The following is a 20,781-nucleotide window of genomic DNA, read 5'->3' on the forward strand; positions in this document are numbered from 1 at the left end:
ATGGCTTTCCCTACTGCCCACGGGGAAGATTGTCATGAAATTTGTGAGGTGGGGGGCGGCGGGATAGCTGCTGCAAGTCCCACTGGTACAGCAGAGCAACTTCTTTGCCAAGTCGGTGAGTCATGTCAGCCTCTCCAATAAGCTCTAGACCTTGGCTCTATGGGGTGGGAAGTGTGCTCTTTCAGCCCTAGAGGGAATAGTTGTTTCTTGTACCTATAATTCCTATATACTTTTGAGCTCTCTTTACTTCTTGTTAGCTAATCTCTTGTGGCTTCTATACCCTATTATAGTTAATAGTTCCTTATGTTAGTTTTCTTCACACACTGTAGAAGCTGGACACTGGCAAAGCCACTTGTGCTCCAGGAGCCTGCGTGTGACCACCTGGAAGCAGACAGCAGAGCCTTCTGTCCTCAGATGTCTCTTCAGTACCTTTCCCCGACAACGCCTCATTGCCAATGGGCAGAGGAGAAATACTGAAAGTTCCAGCTCCATTTTTACAAAGCAGACAAAAATTGCATTTGGAGCAGAAAGGCAATGATGACTTGATAACTGGCAAAAGCGCAAATGCCCATCTGCAGCAGAAGAAATAAAAAGTTGTGGTGTATTTATACCAGGGGATGCTATACACGAATGAGAATGAACGAACCGATCTATACAGACGACGTGGAACCCTCGGCACAGTGTTGAGTGAAAGAAGCCGGACGTCAAGGAATACTCCCTGGATGATTCCATTGACATGAAAGTCAGAAATCAGCCAACTGAGTTGGGCTGTTAGAGGAGCAACAGTGGTTACCTAAGGTGCGTGTAGTAATGGGGAGGCAGCGGTGGAGATGGGGAGGAGGGACCGTCTAGATGCTAGAGATGTCCTATATCCCGGTTTGGGCGCTGGTATGTGGATGTGTTCACTTTGTGAAAGTTCCCCAAGCTGTATACCTAATAATTTATGTGGTCTTACGCATGCAGGTGCGTGCATACATTTATTATAGCTAAATAAGATTTGATTGAGAAAGAGAGGCTATCTGTGCGCCTGGGCTCCTTCCAGCCCTATTCACAATCCCTCAGCTAATTATCTCCTTCTTTTAGAAGAGGAAAATGAGATGTAGAGAACAGATAGAAGTTCTCTAAGGCCACAGAGCAGTAAGCTGAAAGAGCAGGATCCAAACCCAGGCAGGCTGGCATCTGGTAAGTCCTCTTGACCCTTGGCTAGGCTGCCTCCCCTCATGGCCTGGACTGGAGCGTCCAAGGCGGGTCGGGGTAGCTAACTGCAACGAGATATGCTTTGCCCACCCTAACTGGACTCTGGCGACGAAGGCTGGCCGCACGTGTCCTATTCTACAATTGAAAGGTCAGGCCGCAGAGGCCTGCACAAGCACGCGAGGCCTCTCCCTTGGATGCCCGGTGCCAGGTGCTGTTTGAGGCCCACCTGTGCCAAGCCTGTGGGAAACCCACTCCCGAGACGCCCCCTGCTGGGCAGGTTTGGTTTTCCTGGTGCCTGCGTTGCTGCTCGGAGAAGTAGTCCTTCCAGCTCCCATTAGCCTATTTAGGTTTCTGTGTGAGAAGCCAGGTCAGAGCCCTGCATCAGGGCTCAGCCCCAAAACAGCGGGGATCTGGGAGAGAGCTTGCATAACCAGTCCAGGTTCTCCGAACACAAGTTCCTCAGAGCAGCAGCTCCTCCAAGCCCTGGGAACATGCTCCTCCTGTGCCTGCTGTTACTGTCCAGCTTCTTGGTAGGACTCTTCCTCTGGGCTGTCTGTCAGCACTTCCTCACCGCAGATATCCCCTCTACCTTGCAACATCCCATCAAGCTCAGATTTCTGCATTGCATGTTCCTTTACATGGTCATTTTGGTGAGTTTGCTCTCAGGCTCTGTAATGGGTCGGGCTCCCTTCCTCTTCCCCTGCACCTGGCCCCTCCTTTCATCTTCAGACTCCCCCAAGACAGCCGTTGCTACACTTTTGTGCTGTGGTTCTGTTCCCCTCCCTCCTCCCTTCCCTTCCTCTCCTACCCCCTCCTCCGTTTCTTCCTTCACCCAGCACGCTGGCCGGGCTCTGAGCAGGGACTGGGGTGTGGGCAGGCCAGTATGTTCCTGGAGCCGCAGAAGATTTGGAAGCAGGTTTGGCACCTGGTAGGAGGCAGGCAACTGGATTTAACTCCAATGTCCTAACCTTGGGTGATAGGGGCCCAACAGCGTGAAGCTGCTTACCTGGTGGGAGGCCAGGGGTGGGTGTGGAAGGGTAGGGAGCCCAGGCTGCAGTCAGCCCGCCAGTGTGTGCACCCCAGCTCTGGCTGTGTGCTTCTGAACCTCTCTGTTTCCTCATGTATGAAAGGGAAACCATGGTGTCCATTGCATCACGTTGGTGAAAGAATTAGATGCTGTGATCTGATTCTTTAGAATTAGAATCTAATCGGTGTGCTCCACCGGAGGAGCGAAGCAGGTGGCTCGCCCACGGGGCCCTCCCGGGGATCAGGGCTTAATAGGTTTGGTAAAGGAGTAAAACGTGTTTCTGTGCTGCTGAGATGTCCCACTGTGGATACGATGGCCCCCAGCCATGTGAACGAGCGTAGTTTATAATTGCAGAAATGCTGCTGGTTCAAAGAGACAGGCCACGGGTGTAAAACTCTCGTCCATCGTACTTACCCGGCCACGCGCTTCGCCAGAGCTCAGCCTGTCTCAAACCAGCAGCTGCTCTCGCGTGGAATCGCAGGCTGGCCTGAGACCCAGAAAGGCCCGGACCTTCGGAGCCTTGGGCGTCTTCTCAAGAGCAGCCCACAGCCGCCGCCGCAGTAACCCGGCAGGTCCTGGGCCGCGAGGGGGGCCACCCAGGAGGAGCGGACGGCTCGCGAGGGGGCTTGCAAGTCGTGGCAAAGCGTGGACGAATCCGGAGGCCGAAGCTGCAAGAAGCGAGGGCGCGGGGGGCTGCTCCGCGTGCAGGTCCCACGGGGGAGCCGCGGGTGGGGAGGATCCCCGCTGCCTGAGCTGCGGGTCCTCCTGCAGGCTGAGCTCGGGGGGCTCGGCGAGGGGAGGAGGAGCGAAGCGGTGGCTCGCCCACTGGGCCCTCCCGCTGGTTTGCAGCGCCCAGGCCCCTGCTGCTGCCCGCTCCACCTGCCGGGGGTGCCCTGGGCGCCCTCGAGGAGCTCCAGGCGCTTGGGACAGCTCCCTGGGCCATGCTGCCCGTCCCGGGAGAATGCTGTCCAGGTGGTTCGGGTTCGCTGGGTGCTGGAAGACAGATACGAGAGGGAAAGGAATTTATTCATTTTTTAAAAGATTTTATTTATTCATGAGAGACACAGAGAGCGAGAGAGGCAGAGACACAGGCAGAAGGAGAAGCAGGCTCCATGCAGGGAGCCCGACGTGGGACTCGATCCCAGGACTCCGGGGTCATGGCCTGGGCTGAAGGCGGCACTCACCCCCTGGGCCACCTGGGATAAGGAATTTAAAGAGGAGGAGGAAATACCTAAAAAAGATGTTTATGGCCCAGAAATGAGGTGCCTGCTTTTTTTTTTGTTTTGTTTTGTTTTTGGTTTTATTTTCCTTTTATTTATTTATTTGTGTTGAAGTTTAATTGACATGCTAGATGATAATAGTTTCAGGCGTACAACATAGTGGTTCGCCATTTACAGGCCTTAGGAGATCGGAATGATAACTCTAGTTAGCACCTGTCGCCACCCAAAGTTAATAGGATATTCTTGTCTCTGCTCCCCGTGAGCATTACATCCCCCTGACTTACTTATTTTATAATTGGAAGTTTGTACCTCTTGACTCTATTTGCATTTAGTTACAGTTTTAAGTTTTCAGAAGTTGAGGGAGGATGAGAGATTTTTATTTTTTAGAAGGACATTCTTTTTTAAAAAAGATTTTCTTTTTGTATTTGAGAGTGAGAGAGAGAGAGCGCACGAACAGGGTGGAGGAGCAGAGGGAGAGGGAGAAGCAGACTCCCCACTGAGCAGGGAGCCTGATGTGGGGCTCGATCCCAGGACCCTGAGACCATGACCTGAGCCAAAGGTAGATGCTGAACTGACTGAGCCACCCAGCCGCCCTGGGAGATTTTTATTTAATTTCTTTTTTAAATCACTTTATTTTAAGTTTATTCCATTTTTTAGTAATCTCTATCTCCGACATGGGACTTGAACTCAGGACCCCAAGATCAAGAGTCAGGTGCCTGCTTTTGGTGTCAAATGACCATGGGTTTGAGCACCACATTTCCCACTTGTTAGCTTTGTGGCCCAATGTCTCCAAACCTTAAATTTTTCCCCCTGAAAAATGAGGATAGCAAAGAGGTGCTTTTTATAGGAGTGGTGAAGGGATTGAAGGGGAATGCATATGAGGTGTGTGGCACAGGGCTGGGCGCTTAGAAAGGGTTCAATGAAAGTAGATTATTGGGAGAATGCATGTCAAGTCCCCGAAGGCAAAGACAGCATTTCCTGGAATTATTCTGTAATAATTTTAGAGTTGTTATGAATGATTTCAGCTTTACTAAAAGCTTTAAAGAACAATACAACAGACACTACTGATTTTATTTTAAAGGGGGAAATGCCGCTAGAATATTTTGTGAAAGAGTTTTCAGTCTGTATCTAAAGTTCTGGACCACAGGTATTCCTAGCTTTCTGATGTTCCCATTTATATGACTACTGATACATTATTACACATTTTATAATATAATAATATATCATATTATATATTTTATATATATTTATATAATATAATAATATATTATAACTTTACAATTTATAAGAAATATATTAATTATAGTTACATGTAAATAATATAGTCATAATATTATAAGTAATAATAAGTATTAGTGTTTCTTCCCTTCCTGCTGTCCTAAATTACCAGCTCTGGAAACTGTGGACTCACTGTTGGAAAAGCCACCCCAAACCAGATCTGACTTCCTGGCTATATCTAGTGACCTTTCAGAAGGTCATACTAAGAGAGGCTTGTCATCACGCTGCCTTGTTCAGAATCCCTCAGACATTTACCCTTCTAGATGCTGGAGGCACGGAGATGAATGAGATGTGATGACAAGAAGCATTCGGTTTGGTGGAGGGAGACGCATGGGTGACCATATCCATGTGATAAAGCCTTGAGGGATTCTGAAGAAAACGGAGGGCTTGGAAACTTAGAGCTTTCACGGGGGGTGGGGGGGGCAGCAGCCTTCAGAGGGAGTGAGAGGGATGGCGTTGGTCAACGAGAACGTGGTCTTGAGCCTGGAGCTGAAAGTCAGTTTGGCGCCCATCTACCTGGTGGGCAGGAAGAAGGGCTCCAGGAAACAGCGTGAGCCGGGGATGAGTTCAGGGAGTGTGGGGAAACTACAGTGGGGCCAGTGAGTGCTGGAGGCCACTTGAGTCTGGGCGCCCGAGCAGAGCTGGCCAGGGAAGGTCTGAGTAGTCTCGGTCCAGAGGTCTGGTGCCCTGAGATGGGGGCCAAGCAGGTCCTCTCCATCTCGTGGCCCACATCGCTCTCTCTCTCCAGCTCAAGCAGGGAGATAATGGTTTTGTTTGGAGTTCTCCTTCAAGAAATCGAAGCCTTGGGTCTCCCCATGGAGGGAACGCACTGAGGCATCCCAAGGGGACCTGGGACAAGACCTAGTGGGTGTGAGCAAGAGAAGGGGTGGAGCTCACGCTTGTCAGGACTCACCAGGGAGATGCTCTACATGGTGGTCACATCTAATTCCCAAGCCTCATCCTCGGGCCATGGACACCATTCTGTTTTATAGATGAGGGAAAGCGAAGCTCGGAGAAGGTAATGCCCAACGCCATTCTGTTAGTTGGTGAGACACTAAAACTTGAGTTCAGATCTGCTGGACTCTAGAATCCAAGCTCTTTCTAGTTTAGTGGTTGAGAACACATGTTCTGCATCCTACTGGTTGGCGGGCAAGGCACTTGACCTTGGTGTTCCTCAGTTTCCCTCTTCCGTAAAATGGAGCTGGTAACTGCATGACTTAGAAGGGTTGCAGAGGGATCCCTGGGTGGCACAGCGGTTTGGTGCCTGCCTTCGGCTCAGGATGTGATCCTGGAATCCCGGGATCAAGTCCCACATTGGGCTCCCTGCATGGAGCCTGCTTCTCCCTCTGCCTCTGTCTCTCATGAATAAATAAATAAAATCTTTTTTTTTTTTTTTTTAAGAAAAAAGGATCACTGAGAAGCTGAATCCATTTCATACCCACTTGGACCAATACTGGGATGCTGTAGGTGACTCACACTGTTGGCTGTCCTTCTCATCTTATCATTATCTCACGTTGTTTTCCTTGTGACAGACAAAGGTGCAGACTTAGTATGAGATCCGTGGAAGAGACGATCCAAGATGCCTGAAACGCACTCCGTACTTGCAGTATAACTTGGGACCACATTTCGTGATATGTTCAGACATCTGTTTGTTTACAGCTAGAATGACCATGGCAGTTTAAAAACAATGGAATTCTTTTAAAAATTTTTTTATTTAAATTCAATTAATTAACATATAATGTATTATTGGTTTCAGAGGAAGAGTCATCAGTGATTCATCAGTCTTGTATGACTCCTTACATCACGTGCCCTCCTTCATGCCCATCACCCAGTTACCTCATCCCCTCACCCCTCTTCCCTCAATGACCCTCAGTTTGTTCGACACACATCTGGCAAATAAATGGCCTTTGTGTATTGCTCCCTCCTCCTGAGTCAACAGCAGACATCCCTAATGGATCCCATTACTTCCTTCTGTTGAACACAAACATGGCTTAAGAATCCATCACAGCCCAGGCTCCGGGTGGGCGATGGCAGCTGTTGACTTGGTGATGACCTTTTTTTGCCATCTGAGGCTGGAGAGACAAAGAGGAGGGCTGCCGGCCAGTTGCCTTGGACCATTGGCTTTGTTCAATTCAGTGCCCCACCACTCGGCCCAGTGTGGTTGATCTCTTTGGCAAATTCCTCCAGTTATTCGATTAAGGTCTTTCAGGAGAAAGTTCTGGAAACCAAGTCCTCACTCGGGACACAACTCAGAGCCTGTCCTCCCTGGTGAGCCCAGGGTCCACGCGGGTGAGGCACATGAGGGACTGCAAACGCATCCTGGCAATTGCAGGTGATGGGCGTCATCGATGGTCCAGATGGGTCCTGACCTCTCCTAATGTTTCCCTTTCTTTCTCTTACCTCCAACAGGCAGAAATATTTGAGAAGCTGGGAATATGCTCCAGGCTCAGATTTCTCCAGTTACTGCAAAGCGGTGTGAGAGTAAAGAGGGATGCTAGACTTGTGGTAACTGACTTGTATTTGGGGACCACACCGGTGAGGCTGTTCCAGCCCAAGGCCACGTCCTCCGGCCCCCGGCGAGGCATCATCTTCTTCCCCGGAGGAGGCGGGTTCCTGGGGAGCCTGGGTAAGGATGTCAGCTCCGTCCACACCTCTGCCCGCCCTTCCCATGAGAACCTTTCCGGAGTAACTCAGGGGCGTCAGCGGTCGCAGGTTTCTAGGGGGAGCCCAGACTAAGGGCTTTGGGGTCACGTCAGCAGAGGGTGTGCAGGCCGCGCATGTCAGGAGGGCTTTCCCAGGCATCCACTCCCCCCGTGCCCGTGCCCCACCAGGCCCCCCCTGCTCCTGGGCTCTGCAGCCCCGCACCCTAGGCCCGGCTCCTCTGGCCCACGCCCTCGACCCTGGCAGCCCCAGCAGCCCTCCGCCCCTGCCACCGCTCAGGCCACCCCCCACCTGGCAGAGGCGTTTAGGGAGCACAAGCCCGGGCCGGCCGCTTGGTGCCAAGGCCCCCTCGATGCCTGGCGGGGTGCGGCCAGAGCCAGGCCCTGGAGCCCCGATGGCGCCGGGCACCTGCCCTCCGTCCCCGTTCCTGGCCGCCCTGTGCTCCCCGCTGCCCGCCTGGCCGCCTTTCGGCATCTCCCGGCGCCCCCACCTCCCCCCCCCCCCGGCTCTCCGGCCCGCCCTTGTTCCTCCTCAAGTGTCCCCCTCTCCGAGTGGCCCCCCGTGACAGCTTGTCTAAGGAAGCGTCCCTGACACTTCTCCGCCCCGCCCCGCCCCTGCCATCGTCCTTCTCAATGTTCTCCATGGCACTTGTCACCCTCTGAATTGGTCTCGGCCTTTGCGTGCTTCCTTATCTACGGTCTCTCTCCCCCAACTAAACCCGGAGGCCCCAAGAGTGCCGGGGAGACTCGTGCGCCCCTTTCTGCCTTGTCCCCTGTGCCTTGTCGGTGGTTTTAAAGTTTTGAATGCCTCTCCGAGTGCGTGAGTGTGGGTGGGTGGAAGGATGTGCCCATGAGCCAACACACGAAGGGATGGGCGCACGGTGGGACGCCGGGGAGCAAAAGTGCCCCAAACGTCCCTGAAATTGGGGCGCACCGCCGCCTGGTGGAGGGCGTAGCAACATCCTCATTGGCTGCTGCGCTGCTCTCCCTTTTCAGAAGTCAACAATGGGTATCTCCCCCTACTGGCCCCAAGACCATTCTTCCCTTTCAGAGACCCCAGGAGCACCCCGTCAGTCGGCTAGGACCGTTAGCCTTCCTCGCTGGGGCTCGATGTTATTTCTAGAAGTAAAGCCAGAGCTCATTCAGCGAGTATTCCCGGAGTAGATACTGCCAGGGGCAGCGGACCAGGTAGAGAACACGAAAGGCCCTCATGGAACCTACTCCCCCTGAGGACGCTGGGCAATGAAAGAGAACAAATAAGTAGGGTGATTCCGCAGAGTGCTGGCACAAGGGGACGGAGCAGAGAACGAATCGGGGGCGTCTATGCCGGTACCGCCCCGAAGGTGCCCCATCTCGCCTGAGCTAGGAAGCTAAGCAGGTTGGGCCTGGTTAGTGCTTGGATGGGAGGATGACTTGGGAGCATCTTCAGTTTTTCCAGAGAAAGCCTCTCCAAAAAAAGGTAAAATTTGAGCCCAGGCTCCGCCCTCCGGTGAGGAGGAGCCAGCCCCGAAGAGCCCTGGACACAGCGTTCGAGGCCTGCGGGAGCAAGGGAGGCAAGGGGGTCACCCGGGCCACCATCTCGAAGCGCAGTCTTCAGGATGAATAACAGTTTTATGCGCTGTTTTTTGAAAATTCTACGATGAACAAAACAGGGCCGGTGAACTGCACGAAGGCCAAGTAGGCTCTTGTCTATGTAAGGTTCGCCGCGGAGCCGGTGGCGTTTGCTCGGATTCCTTGAAGTTGCATTTTTCCTGGTGGCTGAGTGTCTTGACGCCCTGGGTTTTGCGCCCATAGCAAGACCCTGCCTTGCCCCGGTGCTGCCCTGTTAGGTCTTGGCGGAGGGGACGCAGGTGCAGGCGCCAAAGCCGGGCCGAGGGAAGGAGAGGATGCCCCAGGGCGACCCAGCAGGGAGGCAGGGAGGCAGGGAGGCAGGGAGGCAGGGCCAGCTGCAGGCTCCAGCCTGGCGGCGCTTTGAAACCCGGGGGCTGTAGAGTCACGGTCCCCACATCCAGGTCCTCCCCGGGCTACCGTCCGTCCAGGCAGCAGCATTTTTAAAAAGCTCCCAGCCGATGCTACTCTGCAGGCAGAGCTGAGGCCTCCTGAGCAGCTGCTCACGCCCACTGGGTTTTGGCCCCTCCGTCCCCCTCATCTCCCTCAAGCAGTGTCCACGAAGCACGCACCCCCCTCACGTCCTCCGCCGGAGCACCCGTTCACAACCTCCCCCGAGGCCGGCGTTGCCTGGCGTGATTTGGGAACTCGCGCTGCCCCCAGAGATACAGGTTCAGTGACTTGGGGCTCAGGCTGGGCATCAGGACTTGTAAAAACTCCCTGGAACTTCTGTGTCCACCACGGTTGACAACCACTGAACTAGGGGCTTATTTGGTGCAGGTTCTGTGTGTGGCCCGTGCTGGGACGGCCAACGTGCTGTGGACAATGGGCTTGTCCTCGGAAAACCTCAGGGGCAGCGCTCGGCTCATAGGCCTGGGCCCTCCAACCATCGCCTATTTCTCCATCGTAACGTCATTAATACGCTCCGTCAGGCCCGCCCGCCTCCTCTGGTCTTGGTTTCTAGGTGTCAGATCACCAAGCCTTCCGGGCCCTCAGTGTCCCCCCGCACCCCCTCCCCGCGCCCCACTGTAAAAGAAAACGTTGCCGCCGGTGAGCCCCAAGGCACATCGGAGCCCCGACATCAGGGACCGGAGCAGGTGTCAGGCGTCTGACGTGAGCTGGCTCTTTGGTTGTGCCGAGGCAGAGGCAGCCAGTGTCGCTGCAGAGGAGGCAAGAGCAGGAACAGAAGGACAATGTCACACCCACAGACGATGCGGCTGGCGGGCTCTCTCCCTGGGGGCGGGGGGGGGTGGACTGCAGGGGACACGGGGGTGGCCGCTGCCGTGACCGGGCCTGTCTTGCAGACTCCTACCACAACCTGTGCAGTCAGCTGGCCGTGGAGACTGACTCGGTGCTGCTGTTGATTGGGTGAGTCGCTGGGGACAGTGGGTGGGTGTCCCCTGCGTGGGGCAAGGCGGGAATGAGCGCGCATAGGCCGTGGGAGAGGGAGGGCCCACGCCCCAAGAGGCACTCCTGCGCGAGCAAGCACAGCATGTGCAAAAGGGCGAAAACCCAGAAACAATCCACATGCCCCGCGCCCCACAGGGTGTGTGAATACACCGCGGCAAGAAGCGACGCGCGCTGGTGAGGATGCGGAGGAAAGAGAACCCTCCTGCACCGTGGCTGGGAACCCACGCTGCGGAAGACGAGGCGGAGGGGCCTCAAAAAGTTAAAAATACAGCTACCCCGTGATCCAGTAATCGCACTCCGGGGTGTTTACCCAGGGAATACGGAAACACTAATTTGACAGGACGTGTGCGCCCCGGGGTTTTTGGCAACATTATTTACAATTCCAAGGTGCAAAAGCCGCCCAAGTGTCCCTTAATTAACGATGGATAAAGACCACCTGGTGTCTCTATAATGGAGTATTACTCAGCCATAAAAGGGATGAAATTTTATTTTTTATTTTTATTTTTTTTAGTGATTCATAACTCACACAACACACTCAGTGCTCATCGCAGCACGTGCCCTCCTTGATGCCCAGCGGCCCCCCCCCCAGCGCCTCCCCATGCACCTGCCTCCCGCCAACCCTTGGTTTGTTCTTTACTCTTCAGGGTCTCTTCTGCTTTGCCTTCCTCTCTCTAAAAGGAGTGAAATCTTGCCATTTGCAACAATACGGATGGACCTAGAGAGCAGTGCTGAGAGAGATAAGCCAGTCAGAGGGGCATAAATACCGGGATTTCAATCATATGTGCAATTTAAGAAGCAAAAAAATGAACAAAGGGAAAAAAGAGAGACAAAGAGAAAAAACCAGACTCTTTTTTCCTTTTTTTAAAAAGATTTATTTATTTATTTATTTATTTATTTATTTATTTATTTATTTATTTATTTATGATAGACATAGAGAGAGAGAGAGAGGCAGAGACACAGGAGGGGGGAGAAGCAGGCTCCATGCCGGAAGCCCGACGTGGGACTCGATCCCAGGACCCCACGATCGTGCCCTGGGCCAAAGGCAGGCGCTAAACCGCTGAACCACCCAGGGATTCCCTTTTTTAAAGTTTTTATTTAAATTCCAGTTAGTTAAGGTACAGTGTAATAGGAGTTTCGGTGTACAGGACATGACCCAGCACTTCCGTACATCAGCCCGTGCTCATCGGGACAAGTGCTCTCCTTAATCCCCGTCCCCTATTTCACCCCCCCCACCTCCCCTCTGGTCACCACCAGTTTGTTCTCTATAGTGAAGAGTCTGTTTCTTGGTTTCTCTCTATTTTGTCCCCCTTTGCTCATTTGTTTCTGAAATTCCACATTCGAGCGAAATCCTATGGTATTTGTCTTTCTCTGACTGGCTTACTCCACGTAGCCTAACACTCTCTGGCTCGACCCACGTCCTCGCAAATGGCAAGATTTCATTCCCCTTTAAGGCTGAGTAACATCCCATTGGATAGGCGCACCGCATCCTCCTTGGCCATTCATCCGTCAGTCGCGGACTTTTGGGGTCTCTCCCGTAGTTTGGCTATCGTTGATGATGCTGCTATAATCATTGGGGTGCAGGTGCCCCCTTGGAGTCTGTATTTCTGCATCCTTTGGGTAAATACTTAATAGTGCAGTTGCTGGGTCGTAGAGGAGTTCTCTTCTTAATTTCTTGAGGACCCTTCAAACTGGTCTCAGTTTGTGTTCCCACCAACAAACAGGGCAAGGGGTTCCCTGTTGTCCGCCTCCTCACCAACACCCGTTGTTTCTTTATTGCTAATTTTAGCCATTCTCACAGGTGTGAGGTGATAGCTCATTGTGGTGTTGACGTATTTCCCTGATGATGGGTGATGCTGAATATAAGGATTCTGAGTGTCTTCTTTGGAAAAGTGTATGTTCATGCCTTTTCTTTCTTTCTTTCTTCTTTCTTTCTTTCTTTCTTTCTTTCTTTCTTTCTTTCTTTCTTTCTTTCTTTCTTTCTTTCTTTCTTTTTTGACTTATTGATTTATCAGAAAGAGAGAAAGAGGCAGAGAGCACGAGTAGGGGGAGGAGGGAGGGAGAAGCACACTCCCCGCTGAGCAAGGAACCTAATGTGGGGCTCGATCCAGGACCCCAGGATCATGACCTGAGCTGAAGGCAGATGCTTTACCCGACGGAGCCCCCCAGGCTCCCTGCCTCCTGCCCACTTCTGGACCAGATTGTTTGTTTTCTGGGTATTGAGTTTGATAAGTTCTTTATAGATTTTGGGTACTAGCCCTTCATCAGATGTGTCCTCTGCAAACACCTGCTCCCATTCCGCAGGCTGCCTGTTAGCGTTGTTGACTGTTTCCTCCGCTGTGCAGAAGCTTCTGCCTTGATGAAGGCCCAACACTTCATTCTTGCTTTTGTTTCCCTTGCCTCCGGGGACGTGTCTAGTGAAGTCGCTACGGCCGAGGTCGCAGAGGGGGCTGCCTGGGTTCTGCTCTAGGATTTTGATGGTTTCCTGTCTCACATTCAGGTCTTCCTGAATTTCTGTTTGTGTGTGCTGTAAGAAAGGGGTCCGGGTTCATTCTTCTGCATGCGGCTGTTCAGTTTCCCCAACACCGTTTGCTGAAGAGACTGTCTTTTTTCCACTGGATATTATTTCTTGCTTTGTTGAGGATGAGTTGGCCATATAGTGGGTCCATCTCTGGGTTCTCTATTCTGTCCCATTGATCTGTGTGTCTGTCTCTGTGCCAGCACCTTACTGCCTTGCAGACTGCAGCTTTGTAATAGAGCCCAAAGTCTGGAATTGTGATGCCCTCGGCTTTCCTTTCTCTTTTTCAAGATCGCTTTGGCTATTTGGGGTCTTTTGTGGTTCCACGCAGTTTTTAGGATAGTTTGTTCTAGCTCTGTGAAAACTGCTGTTGGCGTTTTGATTGGGATTACATTAAATATGTAAATTGCTTTGGGTGGTACAGACATTTTAACAATGCTTGTTCTTCCAATCTGTGAGCCCGGAATGCTTTTCCATTTCTTTCACAAGTTTTCTATAATTTTCAGAGTACAGATCTTTCACCTCTTTAGTTAGGTTTATTCCTAGGTATCGTATTGTTTCGGATGCAATTGCAAATGGGATCGATTCCTTGGTTTCTTTTTCTGCTGCTTTGTTATTGATGTATTAAAATGCAACAGCTTTCTGCACATTGATTTCATATCCTGAAACTATGCTGAATTCATGTGTTAGATCTAGCAATTTTTTGGTGGAGTCTTTCGGGTTTTCTAAATAGAGTATCATGTCATTTGCAAACAGTGAAAGTTTGACGTTTTCCTTGCCAATTTGGTTGCCTTTTATTTCTTTTTGTTGTCTGATTGCTGAGGCTAGGACTTACAGTGCTATTAAATAGTAATGGTGACAGTGGACGTCCCTGTCTTGTTCCCGACTGTAGTGGAGAGGCTCTCAGTTTTTCCCCCATTGGGGATGATATTAGCTGTGGGTCTTGCGTTTATGGCCTTTAGAATGCTGAGGTGTGTTCCCTCTATCCCTACTTTCTTGAAGGCTTTTATCAAGAAAGATGCTGTATTTTGTCTTTGTCTATTGACAAGATCATACGGTTCTTTTCCTCTCTTTTATTAAAATTACATAGCCTTTTAAAAAGCATAGCTATTTAAATAAACGAACTCGGAGGGCACAAAAGAACGTGGATGCATCTTAGCCATATAAAATTCAGTGAAAAATTTTTTCAAAAAAATTACATAAAGCCTGAGACTTCTCTTTTTCTTTCTTTCTTTCTTTCTTTCTTTCTTTCTTTCTTTCTTTCTTTCTTTCTTTTTTAGACTTTATCAAGTTAAAAACAAAATCAAAAGAGTGTTTGTAAGGAATCTGCATGTGTAAAAAGGAAAGAAAAGGGATGATGGATGCCAGATTCAAGGGAACTGTTCCCCCAGATGAGGAAGGCAGTGAGATGAGATGCTGGTGAGGATATTACAGGGTTGGTTGATGATTATGGTCAAGGTCCTGGCTGTTGTTTGGGGTGATGATTCTGCTAATTGTGTCATTAAAACAACTAACTAACTAACTGCAGGGACCCATTGTTTCCATCAGGCTCTATACCCAAGAAGGCCCTTGTGCTGATGAAAATACTCTAACACATGAAAGTGTTAACAAACACCTGCATGAATACTTTGTAGGAAATTGCTTAGGATATTGTCTTTCTGGAAAAGACCCAAGGGGCACCTGGGGCTGGGAGCTCAATTGGTTAAGCATCTGACTCTTGATTTCAGCTCAGATCATGATCTCAGGGTCGTGAGACTCAGCCCTGAGATGGGCTCAGCACTCAGAGTGGAGTCTACTTAAGATTCTCTCTCCCTCTTCCTCTCCCTCTGCCTACCCCCTGCCTCATCTCTCATGCTCTCTCTGTCTCTCTCAAAAAAAAAAAAATTAAAATTAAAAAAAAGAAGGAGAAGAAGAAGGAGTAAAAAAAGACCTAGGGCGTGGGCGAGCCTGATTTTGATAGAGTGGCTGGTGGAGGTAGAAAGGCGGGGAAGGTTCTTCAGGCTGCCAGGGGGACTGCGGGTGGACCATGTCCAGGAGTAAAGACTTAGAGACACAGGAAGAGATGCGCAGGATCTGAAATACTCGTAATTCCTCATCACCGCATAATGGGACTCCCTACCTAAGCTCCTGGAGAGGATCAGTCTCTTTCCCTTTTGGTCCTGCAAAGCCTTTACCCCTGCCCTCGGTGGTCAAGAGAGAATACAGGAGGGCACGGGGCGTTACTGTCTCTTTCCAGCAAATCAGGATTCTGCTAATGGAAAGCACGTAGGGTTTGTTATTTCTTTCATTATGTCAGATTTGCACAGTCAACATTCAGTGAGGTGGATTCACTTCTAGAAAGGGGAAAATGGAGCCTGAATTTGTGCTTGCTGCTGCTGGGGGCTGGGGCCCTTTCACTGCGAGGACCCTACCCAGTAGTGTATGTTCTGCTGAGTTATTTATTTTTTATTTTTTAGAGATTTTATTTATTTATTTATTCATGAGACACACACATACACACACAGAGGCAGAGACACAGGCAGAGGAAGAAGCAAGCCCCATGCAGGGAGCCCGACGTGGGACTCGATCCCAGGACCCCGGGGTCACGTCCTGGGCTGAAGTTGGCGCTAAACTGCTGAGCCACCCAGGGATCCCTGTTCTGCTGCATTTATTTATTTTTTTTATTTTCCTTTTTTTTAAATTTTTATTTATTTATGATAGTCACACACACAGAGAGAGAGAGAGAGGCAGAGAGAGAAGCAGGCTCCATGCACCGGGAGCCCGACGTGGGATTCGATCCCGGGTCTCCAAGATCGTGCCCTGGGCCAAAGGCAGGCGCTAAACCGCTGCGCCACCCAGGGATCCCTCTGCTGAGTTTAAATGAAAACCCACGTTGATAACATCGATTTATTTATCAATATGTTGCTCATTGAAGAAATGTTGCAAAATTGCAGTTGATCAAATCCTGTCCTTAAAGATGATGCCCGGAGCAACTTTTAATGGAAACGAAAATCAAGGTCAAACAGGAGGAAGTGGCTTTCAAACTGGGCTCCTCGGGGCACTAGGGTTCCCTTCACTGTCTTAGAGGTGGCCAAGGAGGTCAAGGAGGAGGAAGAGTGAGTGGGAGGCCTCAGGTCCCTTAGCCTTGGGCAAAGCCAGAACCACCGCTACCTACTTACCTTCTACAGCGGGGCTCCTCGTATCATTTTAATGAGAAAAAAAATATTGCTGTTCTAACAGAGTTTGCTTTTTTAAAAAAGAAAGATTTATTTATTTTAGAGAGATGGTGCAAGTGCGGGGAGGGGCGGAGGGAGAGAAGCAGACTCCCCACTGAGATACGGACCTGAGCCCATCAGATGCTTAACTGACTGAGTCCCCAGCCGCCTTCTAACAAATTTTAAAAGCCACTAGTCTAAGGTGTCATTTTTCCCTCTTTTTTTTTTTAAGATTTTATTTATTTATCCATGAGTGACACAGAGAGAGAGGCAGAGACACAGGCTGAGAGAGAAGCAGGCTCCCTGCGGGGAGCCGGATGCGGGACTCGATCCCAGGACCCAGGGTCACGCCCTGGGCAGAAGGCAGCGCTAAACTGCTAGGCACCCCCCCACCTCCCAGCTGCCCTCATTTTTCCCTCTTGAGTGTCTTCTAAATTTAATCTTAGAGTTAGAATACACTTGTTTGATCTTTTCAAATGATAGGTTGTAAGAAGAGAAAAGACAATTAGCGACAATTTCAAACAAAAATTTGGGGTAACAACCGTGTTTTACATAAAATGTCTAATCCAAGCAGTTTAGCCAAACTATTTCTCTCTATCTCATAGTTTCACACGTAGAATTTGCTGATTCATCAGTTGCATGTACACCCAGTGCCCATGACATCCAGCACCCTCCTTCATGCCCGTCCTTCAGTTACCCCATCCGCCCTCCGGCGACCCTGTTTGTTTCTGACACTTAAGAGTCTCTTAGGTTTGCCTCCCTCTAAGTTTCCCTCTTATTTTATTTTTCCTTCCCTTCCCCTATGTTCATCTGTTTTAATTCTTAAATCCCACATATGAGTGAAATCATGGTACTTGCCTATGGAATTTCCTCCAAAAGTCAAAAATAGAGCTACCCTATGACCCACTAAGCATTTACCCAAAGCATACAAGCGTAGTGGTCCAAAGGGGCACCTGCACCCCAATACTTACAGCAGTAATGTCCACAAGAGCCAAACTATGGAAAGAGCCCGGATGCCCATCAACAGGTGAATGGATAAAGAAGATGTGGTCTGTATACACAAGGGAATGTTACTCAGCGTCAGAAACATGAAATCTTGCCATTTGCAATGATGCGGATGGAACTAGAAGGTACAATGCTAGGCAGACTGTTTATTTATTTATTTTTTTAAATTCCTTCCCTTCTCTTATCCCAATCTTGATTCCTGCACTCTGTAGCTTGTGTTTTTGTATTTATGTAAGTGGATCCCCCCCCAGCTTTGTTGAAATATAATTGACATATAAGATTAGGTACCTTTAAGGTGCCCTCTGCCTCAGTTTGATACTGTAATCACCATGTTGTGCCTTAGAGCCCCACACCTCGTCACTTAGAACTGGAAGTGCATACTCTTCACTATCCTACCCCCATCTGCCCCAGACCCTTGGAAGCCACCATTCTGAGTTTTGGCTTTTGAGATTCCCCGTATAAGTGAGATCACACGGTATTTGCCTTTCTTTGCTTGACTTCCTGCACTTAGTGTGAGTTTTAGCGCTGTCCTTGACTCCCCCTTGCAATACTTGTAGTGTCCCCAAGGTCCATCCGTGTTGCCCCACATGGCAGGATTTCCTTCCTTCTTGTGGCTGAATAATATTTCTCTGTAGTTTACATGTTAGACATTCATTTTGAAGTCCATTCTCTTTACCCTTGAATTCCCATGAAGAGACACACTTTGGGGTCTTGCCTAGGGCAGCCCTCGGGATGCTCTCAGAGCCTGAGCAGTGTGTGTTCGCTGCCGCTTAGCCTTCCTACACTTTCACCCTCGGGGTACCTCCCAACCCACTCCCTCCTCCCCCAAACCTCAAGGAGAAGGTGGCTCTTTGAGTCCTTGGAAGAGAACAAACCTTGGTCATTAGACTTTTGATTAAAAAAAAAAATTCTTTCTGAAAGAAACTTCCCTTCGATCTGAGCTTTAGTTCCTTCAGCCCTTTCTCTCCAGAGAGCCAGCGGGAGGAACAGCAGCCTCCTTTGCCTTTCCTGCCATTATTGGTTGTTCTGCTTCCACTTCAACTTGCATGTCCTTGTGTGGAGTGTCTGCATCTCCCAGCAGCAGACAGAGCCTAGTGTGGGAGTCAAGAGGTCAAGAGTCCCTGCCTGCAAGACCAAGGAGAGGCTCTTCACATCCTCATCTGCAGAAGAGGGAGGGGGGTGGTGGATAAAAATCCTTACCTCACGGGGCCATTCTGAGGATTTAGTCAGAGACAGTGTTGCAAGGGGGAGTCGAGGACACAGTCAAAACGGCTCCCAGCGACAGCTGCCCACATTGCTGTGCTTGTGTTCCCTGCTTGCTCCTCAGGTACCGCAAGCTTCCGGATCACCACTACCCCTGCATTTTCCAAGACTGCCTGAACACCTCCATTCTCTTCCTGAAGGGCCTCAAAATCTACGGGGTGGACCCCTCCCGGGTTGTGATCTGCGGAGACAGCCTTGGGGGAGGGAATGCGGCCTCTGTCATTCAGCAGCTGGTGAGCAGATCAGATCTTCCCCGGATCAGGGCCCAGGTGCTGATTTATCCAATTACTCAGGTCATCAATTTGCAGCTGCCGTCCCACCAGCAGAACCGGAACGTCCCTTTCCTCTCCCAGAAGATCATGATGATATGTATGCTTAAATACTTGGTTGTCAACTCTCACTGGTGGGACACCATCCTGAGCGGTGCTTTCATCCCCCCGGACATCTGGAGGAAATACAGCAAGTGGCTCAGCTCTGACAACATACCCAAGAGTTTCAGGAAGCCAGGTTACCAGCCTGAATTTCCCGGGCCTTTTAATGAGGCCGCCTACCTGGAAAACAAACATCTTTTTGATTTAACAAATGCTCCTCTGCTAGGGGATGATGAGGTCATCGCTCAGCTTCCCGAGGCCTTCCTGGTGAGCTGTGAGAACGATGTCCTCCGTGATGACACCTTGCTCTATATGAAGCGCTTGGAGGACCAAGGGGTCCCTGTGATGTGGTATCACGTGGAGGATGGCTTCCATGGGTCCCTGATATTTTTTGATCAGAAGTTTTTCTTTTTCCCATGCGCCTTGAAAATTGTAAACGCTGTCAACAGTTATATAAAGAGCATATAGCAACCCTGGGGCATTGTGTCCTTTGGTGGATTCTATTTTGCTGATCAAGGAGATGCTAAATCAATGCTCGGCCCACAAGAGAAGGACAAGGAAGCTTAGAACAGTCCCGCTTAGTATCTAAGAAAATCCAAGATGTTGCTCTTTCTTTCTGGCACCAGCAATGGTTAATCCTGAATCTAGTAGCACTCGCTAACATTCTCAATCAGGTGAAATAAATATCAGAGGAAGGAACAAATGTCTTTAAGAATTTCTCAAAGCCCTAGCACACAACGTCTGTGCAGAATGAATGCCAGCAACTAGTCATACCGTCCCTGGTGAATCTACTCATGATGCAAAAGCATGGCTTGGTGGGTCATGCTGCCTGTTGGAGGAGGGGGCACCTAATTGTTCTTGGGGTCAGAGGTCACCAGCCAAATTACAGACTGGTTCCAGATCAGAATGCAGCGGGAGAAATGCTGTTGCAGTAGAACTCTTCTCTCAAGTTAGCAACCTGTCGACTGGACTAAAGGCAAGTTTCAGGGGACATGACTGGAAAAGTAGAGGGGGAAGAGGGAAAAGAGAGGCTGTGCAGGAAAAGAATGGGCTCTGGGGGGCTGTGAATGTTGTCTGGGCTCAAGTCTCTAATCTGAATTCCAAGATCAGGTCCCTGGCTACCAAGAGGCAGGCTCTCAGGGCCAAAGCTGTCTTGGGAACCTCTGGATGCCATCTGGAATACGCAAACTGCATCCTCAAAGGCAGATATCTTCTTACATACTCTTTCTTTGGTGAGCTTATGTATTGTTCCTACTTTTACAAAGAACCTTGTCCTGGGGGCACCTGGCCGGCTTGGTTGGTAGAGCGTGTGACTCTTGATCTTGGGGTTGTGGTTTGAGCCCCACATTGGGTATAGAGATTATTTAAAAATAAATAAAATCTTTAAAAAAAAAAAAAGGAACCGTGTCCTTGCTTAGCCCATATCACTTTCTCCGTTTGCAGGGAGAGGGAAGAGTATGTTGGTGCTGTGCACTCCACATTAATTTTTACATTGGGCCGATGTTTGCTAGATACATCTGTAATATCACAGAGCCTCACTGCTGCCTAGATCCACCTAAGTGCTGGAGCTGGAGGCTTTCCCTTCTTGTCAACCATAGCCTCTCTTAGTACCAAGGACCTCATTTATGATCAGTGGAGGAGGGGGTCTTACAGGTGTCTTGGATCCTTGGAAAGAAGGCAAACATCTACAAGGGGAATTCGGATTGAGTTTCTCAGGACATCCTATAGGCATCATGATCCATGTGTTATATGTGACTAACTTTGATGGAAGAGTATGCTAGTTATCTCTTACTGGGTAACAACATTACAGTGAACTTAGTGGCTTAAAATAATACACATTTATTATCTCATAGTTCTGTAGATCAGGAGTCTGGTCTGTGGGCTGTAGTCTCATCTGAGTCTTGACTGGGAAAAAGTCACTTCTAACTCAGGTCATTGGCAGAAAACAGTTTCTTGAGGTTGTAGACTGAGGGCTTCAGTTCTTTGCTAGCCAGAGGCCACCCTTAGACTCTAGAAGCCACTCACAGTTTCTT

The 20,781-nt window shown here is 50.0% G+C and overlaps 1 protein-coding gene across 1 annotated transcript; it reads left to right on the forward strand.

Annotated features, from left to right (window-relative positions):
- Window positions 1-1,578: 1,578 nt before the first annotated feature.
- Window positions 1,579-20,139, forward strand: AADACL4 (arylacetamide deacetylase like 4). Its single transcript, XM_055330978.1, has 4 exons — window positions 1,579-1,847; window positions 7,132-7,348; window positions 10,295-10,358; window positions 18,442-20,139. Exons 1-4 carry the CDS (start codon window positions 1,689-1,691, stop codon window positions 19,214-19,216), a joined length of 1,215 nt encoding a protein of 404 aa, XP_055186953.1. The 5' UTR covers window positions 1,579-1,688; the 3' UTR covers window positions 19,217-20,139.
- The last annotated feature ends 642 nt before the right edge of the window (window positions 20,140-20,781 follow it).

Source organism: Nyctereutes procyonoides, unplaced genomic scaffold (assembly GCF_905146905.1).
Source record: "Nyctereutes procyonoides isolate TBG_1078 unplaced genomic scaffold, NYPRO_anot_genome, whole genome shotgun sequence".
NCBI lineage: Eukaryota > Metazoa > Chordata > Mammalia > Carnivora > Canidae > Nyctereutes > Nyctereutes procyonoides.